Below are 19,788 nucleotides of genomic sequence, written 5' to 3' on the forward strand. Positions count from 1 at the left end.
ACCAAGTTGTGTTTGAATACAACTTACCATCCGCAAATCGATGGTCAGAGCGAACGAACAATTCAAACATGGGAGGATATGCTGAGAGCATGTACCCTGAAATTCCAAGGTAAGTGGGATGAACATTTACCTCTAATAGAATTTTCCTATAATAATAGTTTCCACTCAAGCATCAAGATGGCACCTTATCACGCTTTGTATGGGGAAAAGTGTCGAACGCCGTCATGTTGACTGGAAGCTGGGGAAAAGCAGTTTATGGGACTTGAAATAGTCCATCAGACTGCTGAAAAGTTGAAAGTGGTTAGGGAAAGGATGTTAGCTGCTCAAGAGAGATATGCTGACCATAAAAGACAACCGATATCATTCGAAGTTGGAGATTCAATTTTACTTAAAGTCTCGTCGTGGAAGGGACTTATAAGATTTGGTAGAAGGGGAAAGTTGAGTCCAAGGTTTATTGGACCGTTTAAAGTTCTTCAGAGGATCAGGAATCAAGCTTACAAGCTAGAATTACCGGAAGAACTGGAGGGTATTCATAATACCTTTCTTGTGTGTTAATTGAGAAAGTTCACGGGAGATGTGCCCGACATAATTCCCATTTCTGAATTAAGGTTGGATGAAAACAAGAGGTTAATGGAAGAACCTGAGGCAATCGTTGACCGTAAGACTAAAAAGTTGTGACGCAAGATGGTCGATTTAGTGCTTGTGCGTAGGAAACATACGAATGGGCCAAATCTCACTTGGGAAACGGAGAGTGACATGATGAGTCGTTACCCGTATTTGTTTGCTGATGTGTGATTCCGGGGACGGAATCATTCTAAGGGGGAGAGAATTGTAATGCCCGTGCTTCTAGGCTAGGCATTAATATCGACATAAAAGTCTAGGTTAACCTTTGTAATTCATTTTGAAGAAATGAAGGGGAATTATGTGATTATTATGTGTTTTATGCTTAATTATTAGGGTTTAATTAATTAAGAATAAAAATGAGCGTCGAAAATAAATATTAGATAAAGCCTATATTTATTAAGAAAGTTGTAGTGGTCGTGACAAGGATTACGGATATATAAAGAATGCCGAAATCCGAGCTATAACGAAGAAGTTATGACCTGTCGAAGTTTCGCGACAAACCGGCACGGTGCCGAATGTCGTAAAAAGTGAGTTTTTGATAAAATACTTTTTAGCCTTAGTGATCTAAACGAAACTCGTAGTGTTCGTTAAACCGAGAGTAGGTATAAAAAGAACGCCCAAATCTGACTTCGTATGAGGAAGTTATGATTTTTCGAAGTTTCAGCTTAGCAGTAGACAGCTAAAAACTCGAATTTTAGATCGAGTGATTTTTAGCCAACACGACCTAAACGAGAATCGAAGGTCTCGTCAATAGTAACACAACGGTAAAAAGACAGAAGAAAACAGACGTCGGATGAAGAAGTTATGAATTTTTAACGGATTTCCTGTCCCGGTCTGTTAAAAATAATAATATAAAAATTAAAGTCAATATTAGCCGACGAAGTCTAAACGAAAGTTGTAGAGCGTAACTTTACCTACGTGTGCATATAAAGAACGTCAAAAACGGAGCTCGTATGCGAAAGTTATGGATTTTAGAAGTTTTGGCGCGAAAATCGAGAAAAAATGTCAAAACCGGGAAATTTCGCATACGTGGACTTCGGCCACGTCACCTTCGCTGCATGAGTGCCACGTGTCCGAAATTGCTGTGTCATCAGAAGCGTGTCCGAACCGGAGAGTCATCCGAAGTGGTCCAATGAGAAACCGACGCGTGTGCCTCGGTGGCGAGCCTCGCATCCGACGTGTGTACAGTGACTCATCGCATCCGAGCTTCGCATGAGCCACGAGCCCCCCACCTCGGACCCAGACTTCGGTCCAATCAGGACCCTCCAGCGAGGCCCTCGCATGCGCAACCCACGTGTGAGCCAGATGCTGCCTCCTTCAGATCTGCTGCCGCGTGGCCTCCTCTCAACCGTCCGATCAGCAGCCTCCCCCTATAAATAGAAAGCAGCGAGCCTTCTCGGATACATTTGGAAATTTGCCACTTTTAGCCCCTTTCTTCATATTTCCTTCATTTTAACATCCCCCAAAGCCCTGGTATCAATTATAACCCCCGGAATACGCCACGAAGTGCCCGAGAAGCCCGAAAAAATTTATCGTTTCGGTTTTGAAGCCCGACCCTAGCAAAGCCCGGTTTCTGAATAAAACTCCCGGTTTTATTTGAAACGATCGTTTTAGGAAACGAATTGCTGCCCGGTTTTCATTAAATCAGGTGAGTGTGTGGTTACTTTCACCTTACACATACATATGAAGTATTTTACATAAAATATGTGATGTGTTAATATATATTGTTTGTTTATTTGAGATGAGTGTTGAAGGAATGATTTATACAGGTTTTTAAATAATTTAAACTGTATATGTATTTTTATCTACAAAAAAAAAATGTTGGGTAAAACATGGGTAGATGAAATAGTGAGTGTGATGAAAGGTGAATTGGATAAATGAGATGAACAGTAATATTGATCATGAGTTGAGGGTGAGTGGGGAAATTTGAGAGAATCACTTACCCAAAACGTTGGCCCCCGTCATTCAGCAGAGTATGGATGACAACAATGGACTATTCTAGACGGTCTGTGGAACACTAGCAGGCCCGCAACCTGTAGGTGTGTGAACTATATGTTCATCTGCTGTACTCTAAAAACCCATTGACATGTATTGTAGGGGGGGAATACCTGTGAATAATACTGTCGATAAATGAGAGCTATGGACTTAGCACATGTTGAATAAACCTTGGCAGCTATGGACTTAGTGCCTGTTGTATAAACCCTGGTGACGATGTGACTTCGTGCCTATTCCTTAGGATGAATCCTTAGGAAGGAGTGATAGTTGATTCTTAGGGTAAACCCTTAAGAAATAAATAAGATAATGGGGTTGGGGTAATTTGGTTGATTGTTGATGTTTAAGCATAATAAATTTATTTATTGTGGGTTGAAAACCCTATATGCTCACCAGGCTTCCAAGCCTGACCCACTCAGCTTTTTATATTACAGGTAGTGGACCCCGAGCATAGTCGGATGATGATGATGAGTGATTTTTGGATTATAGGCCAGTAGGTATAAATAACGGTTGTAAGGCTTATAATGTCTTGTTTATGCTTTTGATCTGTATCGGAACATGACACCCCGAGGTTTTGATATAAAAGGAATTTATATATTTCTTAAAGAAAGGTTTTGACAAACTTTTATCATGTTTTGTTTTGGGGACCAATTCCGCAACACCTTTTAAAAAGATTTATCTGATTTTATTTTAAAAAGCATAAATTAAATCGGTCTTTTCTGGCCGAGAAATTAGGGGATGTCACATTGTGAGTACAAGTTGATAACTTAGAGGGGTTGTCGTGTAGGGATTGAGGAGTCGAGGAGAGCCGACTTTCACACCGAGGACAGTGCAAACACTACACGACTTGGAGGTGAGTTTCCTTCTAGTAGGGGTGCGTCTACGGCCACAATGCCGACCCACCAGCAAGGGCGTTGCGTAGATGATTTTCTTTGTGATAATCATCTAGGATTGATGTGCGATATGATTATTGTGCTTGATATGATCATTGTATTTGATATGCTTGTTGTGCTTGATCTGTATTAGTAATAGCAGGGGTGGAATAGTCCCCGGATACCGGTTGAAAGATACCGAAGGGGAGGGTAGCTCCCAGTTACCGGTTGAAAGATACCGAAGGGGAGGGTAGTTCCCAGTTACCGGTTCAAAGATACCATACCGAAGGGGAGGGTAGCTCCCTGTTACCAGTTGAAAGATACCGAAGGGGAGGGTAGTTCCCAGTTACCGGTTCAAAGATACCGAAGGGGAGGGTAGTTCCCAGTTACCAGTTGAAACATATCGAAGGGGAGGATAGTTCCCAGTTACCGGTTGGAAGATACCGACGATTATGCATTATTTGGTATGGGTATGATGGGGGAACTCACTAAACTTTGTGCTTACAGTTTCAGTTTTGGTTTCAGGTACCTCTTCGTTTAAGGGGAAGGAGAAGGCGGTGTAGCAGTGCATCACACACACATATGGTTTCCGCATGTAGATTTCTGGGATTGTACTCTGATTTTTATTACTTTTGATGATATGGTTTTCAGACACGTTGTTATGGTTTTTATAAATTGATATGACATTGGCAATGTTTAGTAAACTATTTATGAATCTTGTATTAAAAAATAAATAAATAAATAAAATTGGCCTTGAAATTTGAGATGTTACACAAAATTTATGACCTTTTAATCTTTATTTCGTAATTAATGCATACACCAAAAACAAGATTATCCTACTTCACATACTTAGAATTCCCTTTTGGATGGCAGGAATTTAGATTTGGGGCTTAAGGGCGTTAATTTTTTCTTCTCTGCACAATTGACGTACTTTGAAATCTCATTTAACGATAGGCATGGGTTTGACTTCAATATTAAGGAATTTTTTAATTGAATTAAAATTTCCATGACAATGGTTTTGTTTTGTGGGTAGTGCCTAGTTACCGACCAGTACCATTTCTGAATTTTTTTTTCCATTGATGTAATATTTTTTGTAATAATTTCAATCTCTCGACATATATATTATTTATAAATTTGTAACAGTGTAGAAAGAAGATTGGTGATTAGGCCAAGTTATGTTTTAAATTTTGATGTTTGTATAACTATGAACTATCTATATTTGTTTGTTGTAATTTAGTTTTTTCAGATTCCCTGCAATCTTTATCTTTTTCGCAATTGGAATCTGTCCTATTTGAACCAAGGGAAAACAACCAGACGTTGGGAAACAAAAAGAGACAAATACCTCATCGGTTGGCACATCAAGACCAAAAAAGAAAGTGAAATAGGTATGCAGATACGCCAAAATAACAAATCATTTGTGAAACTTCACAGAAATGTTTTTCAGTGATCGTCCCACCAAACACTTTATTAAATACCAATTTACCAAACATAAAGTATTGATATGTTCATTTCCACATTAGTTGTTATGTTTTTATGGTACTAAATCTAAAAGGCCAACAAGCAACTACATTTCCTCTCTAATAGTTTATCTCAATCATATTATTAGTTGTTACATGTGATATTATTACTCAATAATGTTACATTCCATATACTTATTTTGTTTTTTTTATCACGCGTTTAGAATTAATAACTTGATTTTCACTTATTGAGGTTTATTCATGTGTTGTTATAGACGGTACAATCAACTAAAACATAATACCCATATTCAATCAACTCTTAAATAGTCAACCATCTGTTTCAAAACTCAGATTTTTAAAATTGTACATGTGGTTACTTTGAATTCAAGATTTATATCGACTTTTCATGAATGTTTATTCAAATTCAGAATTACGTTTGCTTATTTATAAATCAGAGTTTTGTATATTGATTCTTGATCTATTAATGACTAATCCATATATTTTCATGGGTGTTTATTCAAATTCAGAATTACGTTTGCTTATTTATATTTCGGAGTTTTGTATATTGATTCTTGATCTTTTAATAACTAATCTATATTTTCATTGATGTCCTGTGGTGATCACATATCACCTAACATCAAAGGGATGACGATGTTTTTTCACTGACATATATTAGAGGGGAAATTTATCAATGTCGTCATCTGTACTATCGTCACATGTCTAGAAAACGAAATAGAAGAAGTGACTAAATTAACAATATGAACAACTGATTCTTGCATCAGCTTCAACCTGGGTTCTACTTCTGTCATCAGCCCATGGGTCATGGGCACACACACACACACACTAATTAATGTAAATGTAATTCAGAATATGGAAACTTCACAACATATGGAAAGTTAGTAGTAGAGTCAAATTAGGATGTTTTACTTGGTCAACAAGTCTAGGAAATTAAGTAGTTGTCACGTTTTTTGTTTTCCTATAAATAGGTGTATTTTGCTTTTCTTTTATTGATGATGAACTTGAGAGTAAAGTTGCAGTAAAGTTTTTCTCCTTGCTTCTTCTTATTCCCCTGCACGTTTTCTTCTTGCTGTCACTCTTCCTTCTTGGCTTTGTTTTGTTTTCTTCCTTCTTTGTTTTCCTAATCCACTACAGCAAATTAAAGGGAGTAAACCATCATTGTTTAAGAAGTTTAAACCAACATTTGGTATTAGAGCGAATCTGGTGCGATGTCGAACAAAGAAGGATCGGTTACTCTTCAATACCCTATGCTGTCTAAGACGAATTACGCAGCATGGTCGATAAAGATGAAGATTTATATGCAAGCTCAAGAGGTGTGGGAAGCCATAGAGCCGAAGAACCCACAAAATCCGATTGGTGTGAAGAGAGACAAGATGGCGATGGCTGCCATCTACCAAGCAATTCCGGAGGAGGTTCTATTGACTATTTCGGAGAAGCAACCGGCAGAGGAAGCTTGGGAAACACTCAAGACGATGTACTTTGGAGCAGATCGAGTCAAAACAGCCAAAGTTCAAACTCTCAAAGCTGAATTTGAGATGATGGACATGAGTGAATCAGAGACTGTGGACGATTTTTCTGCAAAACTTGGAGGTATTGTGAGCAATGTTCGTGCTCTTGGTGAAACCGTTCAAGAATCCTACATAGTAAAAAAGTTGTTACGAGCCGTGCCTTCCAAATTTGTTCAACTTGCATCAACAATTGAACAATTTGGAGATCTAAATGAGATGACGTTTGAAGAGGTGGTCGGAAGATTAAAAGCTCATGAGATTCGTATTGGGGTTCATAAAGAACCCGAGGAGAAGAAGCTATTGTTAACGCATGAAGAGTGGACAGAACGAGCAAAGAAGAAAAATAATGAAGATCGTTCAAAACAACGGAAAAACAATTATAACAATAATCGAGGTGGAAAAGGACGAGGACAAGGAAAAGGTGGTTACAACAACTCCAACAAAGGACGAGGTGGTGGTAATCAACAAAACATAGGAAAGTATGAATCGTATCAACCTCGTGATAAATCTAAAGTTCAATGTTATAATTGTCAAGAGTTTGGTCATTACGCTGCTGAGTGTAAGAACCCACGTCGTGAGAGGAATCATGAAGCTAACCTAACTCAAGGACAGAATGATCATGAGCCGGTACTTCTGCTTGCAGCCCAAGTAAATGATGAAGTTTACGTGAATGAAGAAAAAGTTAATCCCAAGCTAAGATCAAGTGAACAAACTCCAACCCAATCAAAAGTGTGGTATCTCGACAATGGAGCAAGCAACCACATGACTGGCGAAAAAGGCAAATTCCGAACACTTGATCTCTCTACTAGAGGTTATGTGAAATTTGGTGATGGATCTAGATTTTGAATAGAGGGGAAGGGTTCAATCATGTTCAAATGCAAGAATGGTGAAAGTAGATTGTTGAAAGAGGTATACTATATACCAAGGTTATGTAGCAATATTATTAGTTTGGGACAATTAGCTCAACATGGAGATCGGATTGTGATGCTTGGATTATATTTATGGATTCATGATCCACAAGGAAAACTATTATTGAAGGTTCAACAATCAAGCAATCGTTTGTACAAGGCCATACTTGAAGAAGAAGTTTCAAAGTGCTTACTTGCAGAACAAGGCGAGGCATCTTGGCTATGGCACAAGCGGTTTGGACATGTTAACTTCAATGCACTAAAACACATGGCTGATACAAGTATGGTGGAAGGCTTACCCAGAATTGAAATTCCTACAAGCTTGTGTGAAGCTTGCTTGATCTCCAAGCAAGCTCGAAAATCCTATCCAAAGCACACCAAATTTAGAGCTAAAGAACGACTAGAACTCGTGCATGGAGATCTTTGTGGTCCGATCACACCACCAACACCAGCTGGAAATAGATATTTTATGTTACTTGTCGATGACTATACACGAGTTATGTGGGTTTATATGTTGAAAAACAAGGATGACGCTTTAATTGTTTTTAAGAAATTTAGAGCACAAGTTGAAGTTGAAACGGGCTTAAAATTAAAAGTTTTTCGAACCGACCGGGGTGGTGAATTTTTATCAACACAATTCACTACATATTGTGAAGAAACCGGGTTGAAACGCCACTATACAACACCTTATTCCCCGCAACAAAACGGTGTTGTAGAAAGACGCAACCGAACAGTAGTAGAGATGGCGAGAAGCAATCTAAAAGGGATGAATGTTCCAGAAGTTCTATGGGGTGAAGCCGTAAGTCACTCAGTCTACATCCTAAATCGTATAACCACAAAAGCCTTAAAAGAGTCAACACCTTACGAGCTATGGACCGGTCGGAAGCCAAACACCGATCATGTGAGAGTTTTTGGTTGTGTTGCTTATGCAAAAATAGTCGGCACACATCTAAAAAAACTAGATGATAGAAGTAAGAAGCTAGTACACTTGGGAGTTGAAAAAGGTACAAAAGGTTATCGACTACTTGATCTGGAAACTGGAGCAATTCGAGTGGGAAGAGATGTAACTTTCGAGAAGATGCTAAGTAGGAGTGGGTACCTACAACAAAATTCAAAGCCATGACAAATGGAACATTCACCTTTGATATCATGCTTGATATTGAAGCTGAACAGGAAGAAGATATCCATCCAAATTTTGATGAAGAATATACACCACAATATAGTCCGGTTACACCTCAATCATCACTTGATAGTTCATCCGAAAGTGAAGCTCCACAAAGATATCGTAGTTTGGCCGATATTTACGAAGAAAGTGATGAACTTATGTTTTTACAAGATGAAGAAGAACCGGTAAATTTTTCAAGTGCAAGTGAAAGTGAAGAATGGATGGAAGCTATGAAAAGTGAGTTAAGTGCAATTGAGAAGAATAAAACATGGAGTTTAGTCGACTTGCCAAAGGATAGAAGACCCATTGGCTTAAAGTGGGTGTACAAGATCAAACGAGACCCGAATGGAAAAATATTAAAATATAAATCAAGGCTAGTCGCTAAAGGCTACATACAAAAACAAGGCATAGATTTTGATGAAGTGTTCGCACCGGTTGCTCGTTTGGAAACCATTCGAATCATACTTGCTCTTGCTGCTTCAAATGGATGGAATGTACATCACCTTGATGTAAAATCAGCTTTCTTAAATGGCAATTTAGAAGAAGAAGTTTATGTGAGACAACCGGAGGGATTCGTGAAGAAAGATAAACCAAAAATGGTGTACAAATTAGCAAAAGCTTTGTATGGTTTACGCCAGGCTCCACGAGCTTGGAATTTTCGCTTAAACCAATGCATGAAAGAGATAGGGTTTGAAAGGTGCCCACAAGAGTATGCAGTTTACACAAAGAAAAAGAAGGGGAGCATACTAATAATTGGTGTCTATGTTGATGATCTAATTGTCACCGAAAGTCACAAGGATGAGATAATCAAGTTCAAACAACAAATGAGCAAGGAGTTTGAAATGAGTGACCTTGGGATGCTAACTTACTATTTAGGCATCGAGGTTAATCAACATAAAAATGGTCTCACATTGAGACAAACGAATTATGCTAACACCATCCTAAAGAAGGTCGGGATGTTTGATTGTAATCCTTGCAGGTACCACATGGAGTCAAAGATACAATTGACTAAGGATGAAGAAGTTAAACTCGTAGATCCTACCTCATACCGAAGCATCATAGGAGGGCTAAGATATCTTACTCACACACGACCCGACATAGCTTATTCTGTAGGCATTGTGAGTCGTTTCATGGAGAAACCAACCAAGCAACATCAAGTAGCTGTGAAGCACATACTAAGGTATGTAAAAGGAACTGTGGACTATGGTTTATCATATACGAAAGGTGGAAAGAATTGCGTGATTGGATACACTGATAGTGATCTAGCAAGAGATATTGAAGATAGAAAAAGTACAAGTAGAATGGCGTTTTACTTAGACAACAATCTTGTTACTTGGAGTTCACAAAAGCAAACGTGTGTTGCATTGTCATCATGTGAAGCAGAATTTATGGCAGCTAATAATGCAGCATGTCAAGGCATTTGGATAAGTAGGTTGCTTGGTGTGTTGACCGGAAGAAAATTTGGTCCATTTGAATTGAATGTGGATAACAAGTCAGCTTTGGATTTGATGAAAAATCCAGTCTTTCATGGAAGAAGTAAACATATTGATACAAGATATCACTTCATTCATGATTATATAGAAAGAGGCAATGTTATAGTAAAGCATGTGAATACTAATGAGCAGAAAGCTGACATCTTGACCAAGCCTATGAACAAAGTGAAGTTTGAAGCAATGCGAAAGTTGCTTGGAGTTGAAGAGATAAGAGTTTCTGAATTACAGGGGAGAATGTAAATGTAATTCAGAATATGGAAACTTCACAGCATATGGAAAGTTAGTAGTAGAGTCAAATTAGGATGTTTTACTTAGTCAACAAGTCAAGGAAATTAAGTAGTTGTCACGTTTTTTGTTTTCCTATAAATAGGTGTATTTTGCTTTTCTTTTATTGATGATGAACTTGAGAGTAAAGTTGCAGTAAAGTTTTTCTCCTTGCTTCTTCTTATTCCCCTGCACATTTTCTTCTTGCTGTCACTCTTCCTTCTTGGCTTTGTTTTGTTTTCTTCCTTCTTTGTTTTCCTAATACACAACAGCAAATTAAAGGGAGTAAACCATCATTGTTTAAGAAGTTTAAACCAACAATTAATACCACTCATTGAACCGGACATCATTGATAAGAAAAAATATATAACCATTAGAATAGTAGTGAAACCAAACAAAGGTATAGTAGATCCATTCATATATATGAACTAGAGACAAACCAGTATATCAAAAAAAAGAACCAAATAAATCACTTAGAGAATTTCAGCCTCTTCTCAGAACCCAACCCTTGTCCAGGTTCACCAGTTGCTCAAGGGTTACAAGAGACCATCTGTGTTCAGTTTGAGCAAACAGCTTTTGGTTGAGAGAGTCTATGATTACACTAATGTTCCCAAACCTAAACACTTGATGGCCATCTTTCATTCTTCCCACTATAGGCATAAACAGCAAATCATTATCTTGTGCATAAACTCCAATAAGTTCCTTCAAACTCATATCAACAGTACCAACACCACCAGAACCTGGTTGCTGTCCCTTTGCTGCCTGAGGTTCAGAGTGGGTCTTGATGTTTTCTCTGAAACCTGGATGGACAACCTCCAAGCCTTCAGCCGCCTGGTTCATCATGTTCAGACCAATATTAAGCCAGTATCTTACATGCTCATTCGACAGAAGCTGGGGTGGGATAAGATCCTTCCAACCCAGGTACCAATTTATAACTTGTTGAAAATCCGGCTTTGAATATAACCATTGGTACAGAACTTGTAGCCACTTGTTAAAACACACGTCCATTATACGAAGCATGTGATGAGTCGGAATCGCACTAGCCCAAGTCCGGACCCAGTAAAACTGGTCAAGCTTCTGATCTGCTGGATTGACTTGGAATTCATGCATGACTGCCAACAACTTTGGAATGATGTATCGGACCATCGTCTGTTTCCAGCTTGTCGGGTCAAAAACAGTCTTCCAGGGAGACAATATGTAGTAAGCTGACATATCAATTGGGTGCCAAGAATGAAGAACATTTTCTAGACGATTCCTTATGGTATGATGCAATGTCTGGAGCTTCTGCCCCAGCAATGGCAACCATGGATGGACCCACGAATGTATTGGTATGGTTTCCCGACGTGGGTCCCACGAGTCGACAGCAGACGCTAACTTTGGCATGACAATGTTGTCAAGTATGGTTTGAAGAGCAGAGTGAGGGACTAGTTGTTCCCAAGAATCTAGGAAACAGAGTAAGGGTTGAGGGTCCCTAGCTTGCATGGTGTTGGTAGCAGATATCCTTACAGCTGGGAACACGGCTTCCATAAAAAGCTGCGTGTAAGATATCTCATTTCCTTTCAATAAATCTTTCCATACCGACATAACATTCAAACCGTGTAACGGGTTTTGCAGTGGGTCCCATCCTTGGAAGACCCTACTCAGCAAAGGCAAGGCAAAAGAGGACGCGATAATAGCCAAACCAAACAGCTTGTACTCATCAAGATATTGTCTCTGTAAGTCCTCGAATGACATGGAAACAGACTCTAAAGTCAATGTCCCTAACAAGCTCTCCTTTGTCAACCGTTCCACCACATACACCATCTCTTCCATGCTACCAAGTTGTTTTTTCTGACGGGTGGCATCATCTTTTAGCTTTTCCTTTTCTTTTTGCAAAGTCACAATCGTCTCTCTCTCTTTTCTCAAGTCCCACATAATCTTCTTCATATCAAGTTTAGCCCAGGCAACAATCAATCTTATATTATGTTGGATGGGGCTTGACTTTTCTTCTTCTTGTTTTTCTTCGGCATTCAGATTCTCTAAACTTGTCATCACCCGAACTTGTGGTCCCCTCCTGTCAAACACTTTCTCAACAACATCCAACCCTTGTTCTTGCTTCTTGATCAACAGCTCCTCTGCGGTTATGTACTCTTTTTCCTTCTTTTTTAAAACACCTTGTTTTAACCATGTCTTCTCTTTTTGGGGAAAAACCTTAATCTCCTCGATTGGTTCCTACTCTTTATAATCATTGAACCCAATTCCCATATTCTTGGGATGCAACTTTACTTCTATCGGAGCAACAATACCTTGTGCATTCTAACCTAGCCCACCTCCTCTATACCCCATCTTCTCAAGCAACATCATTCCGATACCTTTTGTGTGCTTCTCAAACACACCAACATCTTTTCCAAATCCTAATTTACTCGACTTCTTCTTGTTTAATGATCTGGACCTCTCAAGTACACCAACGCCTTCACCATCTTTTTTGTTATCCTATTTGCTGCTGTCATGATCCATTGGCATCCTGGACACATCTTTCCTTCGTTTTTCCTTGGAATCACTGTCGGTGTCAAACATACCATACAGCACATCGTGCTTACGCTTCCCGTAGTTTAATTCTTCCTCCATAAACCTTTACCCACGAAACTAGTGGTCTAACAACACATCGTGCTTACGCGTCTCCCCATCTCACAAACTATGGTGGTCTAACACGAAACTAGTCATTTATATATATAAACAAGGGTCCTGATAGAGCTATTGTTTCTATGGTGCAAAGCAATAATGATTCCGATAAGAACGATGCAGTGGATAAAATTAAAAAATACTATAATTGTAGATATATTTCTGCATGTGAAGCTTCATGGCGGATTTTCAAATACGGTGTTCATTATAGATATCCTGCTGTGATTAGACTACATTTTCATCTTCCAGATCAACAACATGTTGTATATGAGGCAGACGATGACATTGAAGATGTTCTTGACCGAACTTCAATTGCTTCTTCAATGTTCACATCTTGGATGAAGTGTAATGAAATCAATAAAGAAGCACGGAAACTGACATATGTTGAATTTCCTACAATGTTTGTTTGGCACCGTAAGATCTGATTTGGAAGCCAAGGAAAGTTGGATATGCGATTGGTAGAATTCACTCTGTTTCACCTAAACTCGGAAAAGCATATTTCTTAAGAATTCTTTTAAATAAAGTGAAAGGTCCTAAATCATTCGAAGAAATTCGCACAGTTGGTGAACTATGTTCTTCTTTTAAAGATGCATGTTATAATCTTGGCCTTTTAGATGATGACAAAGAATTCATCGATGCAATTAAGGAAGCAAGTCTTTCTGGATCTGGTTTTTATCTACGGTTCTTATTTGCTACGATGTTATTGTCCAGCAGTTTGTGTAAACCAGAGATAGTTTGGCAAAACACTTGGGAATACCTGTCAGATGGAATTCTTTACAATCAACAACAGAGATTAAAGTCTCCAAGTAATATAACTTTATATGATTATTATTAAAAGAGTATCATATACAATTTCAGTATAAATTCAATTATATTTTATGTCCCAATCAATTAGTTTTTTTATACGTTCCAATTAATAAATTATTTTCCGTATAGGTTTATCACTAAACGAAGATCAACATAAAAACTTGACCTTGTTTGAGATAGAACAAATTTTACTTCATAACAATTCCAGCCTTAAAAAATATGGAAAGATGCCTTACCCAGATGTTGATTCTGTTTCATCTTCAAACAATTGTCTTATTACCGAGGAGCTAGATTATGACATTCCAAATTTAAAGAACGAGTTTGATCGGTTGTTTGTTGCATTAACAAACGAGCAACGAGGCATTTTTATTGATATCATGGATGCAGTTAAACATAGTAGGGGAGGTGTATTCTTTGTTTATGGTTATAGTGGAACTGGTAAGACATTTCTTTAGAAGAGAATTTCGGCAGCAATTAGAGCTCAAGGTGAGATTGTTTTAAATGTTGCTTCAAGTGGGATAGCTTCATTATTATTGACTGGAGGCCGGACAACACACTCTCAGTTTATAATTCCCATAAATCTAACCGATGATTCTTTTTGTAGAATAAATCCAAAGAGTGATCTTGCCAGTTTAGTAAGAAAAACCTCATTGATCATTTGGGATTAAGCACCCATAGTACACAAGCATGCATTCGAAGCTTTAGATCGAACTCTGAAGGATATATTAAAGTGTGCCAATCCTACGAATTCAAATATTCCATTTGGAGGGAAAGTGATTGTCTTTGGAGGTGATTTCAGACAAATTCTACCTGTTGTTTTAGGTGGCAATAGACAAAACATTGTTAATGCTTCTTTAAGTTCTTATTTATGGCAACAATGCAAAGTTCATAAATTAACAAAAAACATGAGGTTAACAGTTGGAAGTGATCAATCTGCTATTGAACAAATAAGGGATTTTGCAACTTGGCTTTTAGACATAGGAGAAGGTAATTTTGGTGGTCCGAATGACGGTGAAGCAATTGTTGATATTCTAGAAGATATTGTCATTACTAATCCACATGATCCTATAGGTTCATTAATTAGTTTTGTATATCCTTCTATACTGGAAAACTTTAACATTGCTAATTATTTTCAAGAAAAAGCAATACTTGCTCCGAAGAATGAAGTTGTCCAAGAAATAAACAATCGTTTGTTGTCATTGTTTCCAGGAGAACCAACAGAATACTTAAGTTCAGATAGCCTATGCCGATCTGAGTTTCTTCATGGTCAGTTTGATACAAATTTATACTCACCTGATGTTTTAAATGGTCTTAAAGTCTCAGGTCTTCTAAACCATAAGCTCATTTTAAAAGTCGGTGTTCCAGTTATGTTATTGAGAAACATTGATCAGAAAAATGGCTTATGTAATGGGACTAGACTACATGTTATATCTTTGGACAAACGTGTTATTGAGGCAGTTATCTTATCTGGAGGTAATATTGGAAACCAGACTATTATTCCGAGAATGTCTTTAACTCCTTCTGAAGACAAGATCCCGTTCAAATTCCAAAGAAGACAATTTCCATTGGCTGTGTGTTTTGCAATGACAATTAATAAGATCCAAGGACAGTCTTTGTCGAAGGTTGGTTTGTTTCTCAAGGATCCTGTTTTTAAACATGATCAATTGTATGTTGCTTTATCCAGAGTTCAAAGTAGACAAGGATTAAAATTGTGGAGTTTAGATAAAGATGGTAGACTAACAAATAAAACATCCAATGTTGTGTATAAAGAAGTTTTTAGAAATTTGTAAAAAACTTTGTACAGTTTTATTATTTATATAAATTTCAATATTTGTTTTAGTTAAAATTATATTTCATTTTATAAAATTATAACTTTTTTGCATATCTACAAATACAAAATACCAATTGCATATTCAAACCACTAAAAGTTCGTAATTTCAACCAATAGTTATGTCATTATCATATTACTCCAAAACATTTACACTTTAATTAGTAAAGATTCTATTATTAATTACCAGTTTTAAATAAAAAGTTACAATTTAATTAAAAATAAATTTTAGTTTCTAACCCGTGGTGCCCACGGGTTATAACCTAGTATATATATATATATATATATATATATATATATATATATATATATATATATATATATATATATATATATATATATATAGAGAGAGAGAGAGAGCTAGGTTCAAATGTTTCTAACATCTATTGTGCTCTAGATTGCACTAATAAAAATTTAGTAAAAATTATATTATTAACTAATCAAAAAAAGATAGATATTAAATGATTTCCATAATTATATGTATGTTAAATGATTTCCATTGTTATAATTCTTTTTTTATGGAAACTAATTAAGTTTGTCATTAATATCTGCAATAATATTCTTTCAGAATAAATTTGCATTTAGTTTTTCATGTATGGGTTCGTATTTTGATTCGTGACCCACTCACTCAAAATACAACAATGTTTCCAAGAACATGGAGAACGAGAGTGTATCTAGTAGAATGAGAGTTTATTCTAGAAGAATGAGAGTATATTTTAACAGAATGAGAGTGTATTCCATTAGAATACACTCTCGTTCTTCATATTCCATGCAACTTTGTTGTATTTTAAGTGAGAGAGTCCATAAACAAAACACAAACTCATACATGACAACTTAGATGCGAGTTTATTCTAAAATAATGTTACTGTTGACATTAATAACGAATTTAATTAGTTTCCGTAAAAAAATTATAATTATGGATATCAGTTAATATACATACAATAATGAAAATCATTTAATATCTATTTTTATTTAATTAAATAATTATTTTATTTTACTAAATTTCTATTGGTGCATTGTAGCACACAATAAATGTTAGAAACACATTAGCTATATATATATATATATATATATATATATATATATATATATATATATAGACACACACACACACACACACTAGCCATCTACCCACACAACCCGACGGGACATAAAATGTAATTATAAAAACAAGGTGTGTATTGTATTCATGGGTTAAGTCATTCGTTTAATGGATTGAGATTATCATTGCTCATGTTTATACCGAAAGAAATGAAAGAACGAATGAGATAAATACATAAAAAATAGCAACTACATTTCATTTATTGATTTATTATAACTCCCCAATCTATTTTAATTTATCATTGTGTTTTTATCTTTTGTTCGTACTAAAACATAACATATTTAAAAACTTCCAAATTAAAATATCGTTGTATCATTCTATTATAGAAATGAAAAGTAAAGTTTCATTGTATTACATATTAGCTTCTTTTGAAGTAACTAGACCTAATGATGTCCTGATTAAATACAATGTTCACTTTCGTTTATTAATTATTTTGTGATTAGATGTTATGTTAAGTGTGGGTTATTAATCATGGTGCGTGGACTGTGGATATCAATTATAATTTTATACGTACTATTATAATTATGTCAAAGAAATTAAATAAACATATTAAAATATGCGATAAAACACCAAAATCAATATATGTTGTTAAAAAGTGGCCGTTTTTGTAAAAGCAATAGGAAAAACTCAAACCTAACCTTAAATACATTTCGACTAATAAGACTAATTGGGAGTTGATGATTTATTGTTGACCTCTCTATATGCAAAATAGCCTTATGCTCTGGAAATGGAAACCGAACAACTTCAATTTGACTTGATCACACCGCATACGGTCGACTAACCTAGACAATATAAACTCTAATAACTCAATCGCTACATTATCAATTTACACATTCACAAATTTGTGGATTTTATTTCTTTCAATGTATGAAATGATTCAAAAAGTACATCACGTTTACTTTTTGATCTTCAATTAATATAAAATTGACCATGAACAGATACTAAACCAAGTTAATGTTGGTATTAAATCTTATTTTTATGATATACATATATATATATATATATATATATATATATCATTCATTGTTGAGAAGTATTTTTGTTAAAAAAATGAACAACTAAGCAACATTATGGTGTAGTGAAATAGTTGAGATCTAAAGATTGAAATGTTCATGGACTTGATTTAAATTGTTCTTAAGTGACACTTGTCGCCACAAAATGATCCTACAACAAAGATCGAACATATATATATATATATATATATATATATATATATATATATATATAAGTCCATTGCTTTTTCTTGCACAAAAAAGGTACATGAGTTATGAATAAGTAGGAAATCGATACTTTATAAACAAAATATTATGAAAAAAAAACTATCTGTATATCTTTACACAAAAAACTTTAAACTCACATGTTTAATCAACGACCAAATTGCTTATGTGCAACTATAACTTGGACCAAGTGTGACTCGTTGGTAGTTGAAATCGGGTTACTCCGAATGCAAATTGCCCTATCGACCTTCCCGCTTTCCTCGCTCGTCAATGTTTTTTTAAATTAGTCATTAAATCAAGAAAAAACACAACACAATTTATTAACTTAAAAAGTTACCCACTTCAGTTCATTAACCGGTGACCTAATCAGTTGAAACTGCAACCAATTTTGCACTTGTTAGTTTTATACCAGCCCGTCAAAAAGTGCTTTTGGCAATCCTGATGAAAGCGGACAATCAACATAGTGAAAATATAAACATTAATCAATGTAACGAATTCATATGATTTTTATTCTATTCCAAAGAACACCAATAAACAATGCTCCTACAATAGCATAAGAAAACTTAATTAGTGATGAGAAAGTAAGGAGTCTAATATCACATAAAATGGACATATAAATGATATTTGAGTAACTTTACCATTTAAGATGTCAAGAAACCAAAAGATACACAATATCAAGATTTGTTGGGTTAAATGTGTTGAATGATAAATAAATGTATTAATATATTAGAACCAAGAGAAACCAATATGTATATTGGTTGACAACTGCCACTCATTTCATTAAACAATATGACGTTCATAACTAACTAACACAAACGGAAGAAAAAAACCTTGTTACTAAATTTCTTATTGTCTACCCGGTGAGATCAAGAAGCAAAGCCCACCCTTCGCAAATCAACCGAATGATTTTCCGAAAATGTAACAAGAATATGCTTTCCCCATGGAAAAGTAGCAAATCTTCTCATGGGTATGTTTGACCGATTAGAAAAACATAAATCGGAGAAAACAAAATCACAAAAACCCATATTTGGGAAATTAAAATTGAGTAACCAGGATCATCCAAAAAGAGAGGAAGATAAAGGATAAGCATTGCTAGTATCTACCTGAGAATCCGGGATAAATCGTTCGAGCATGCAGAGCTCAGTCATGTTGTTACAAAGAGGACTCACACCAAAAATCTTAATTAACAAAATATGATAGCTATAACAATGAACCGCTTACTAAATCTGTGACATCCCCATTTTCACGGCCAGAAAAGACCGATTTTGTTTATGCTTTATAAAAATCAGAGTACCTCTTTTAATAAAAATGTTGCGGAATTTGTTCCCAGTAAAACATGATAAATACGTTATCAAGGCTTTTCCGAAGAAAAGTATTTTTATTCATTTTAAAACCTTTGGGATTTCATCGTTAATACATAAACATAAGCATAAACAGAACTTACATTCATTATCACTAGTGATTTATATCTCCTTAATCTCTCAGTGTAATGTGACTTCATATCAACACCTGTGATATAAATAAACTGAGTGGGTCAGGTTGGGAAACCTGGTGAGTACATAGGAATTTCAACCCACAATAATATAATTATTATGTTTAATCATCAAACAGTTAACCCAATTACCCATCCCCATTATCTTCTTTACTCTTAAGGATCTACCCTAAGAATCAGCTATTCCTCGTTCATTTATTCCTAAGGATTATCCTAAGGAATTGGCACGAAGTCCATCGTCACCGGGTTTTGGCACTAAGTCTGCATAGTCGCCAGGGTTTATACAACATGCACTAAGTCTGAATAGTCGTTAGGGTTTAGGTACTAAGTCTGCATAGTCACTAGGGTTTAAGCATCAAGTATGCATGATCGCCAAGGTT

General features: G+C 36.0%; 1 protein-coding gene and 1 pseudogene across 1 annotated transcript; one reads left to right on the forward strand and one right to left on the reverse strand.

Moving 5' to 3' along the window:
* Positions 1 to 10,782: 10,782 nt before the first annotated feature.
* On the reverse strand, positions 10,783 to 12,908 carry LOC145158044 (septin and tuftelin-interacting protein 1 homolog 1 pseudogene; annotated as a pseudogene).
* Positions 12,909 to 13,045: 137 nt separating this feature from the next.
* On the forward strand, positions 13,046 to 15,559 carry LOC145158045 (uncharacterized). The gene is made up of 4 exons (XM_079077004.1): positions 13,046 to 13,376; positions 13,493 to 13,768; positions 13,899 to 14,207; positions 14,592 to 15,559. Exons 1-4 carry the CDS (start codon positions 13,046 to 13,048, stop codon positions 15,557 to 15,559), a joined length of 1,884 nt encoding a protein of 627 aa, XP_078933130.1.
* Positions 15,560 to 19,788: the final 4,229 nt, after the last annotated feature.

Source organism: Lactuca virosa, chromosome 2 (genome assembly GCF_052849685.1).
Source record: "Lactuca virosa cultivar CGN04683 chromosome 2, Lactuca_virosa_CGN04683_v6, whole genome shotgun sequence".
NCBI lineage: Eukaryota > Viridiplantae > Streptophyta > Magnoliopsida > Asterales > Asteraceae > Lactuca > Lactuca virosa.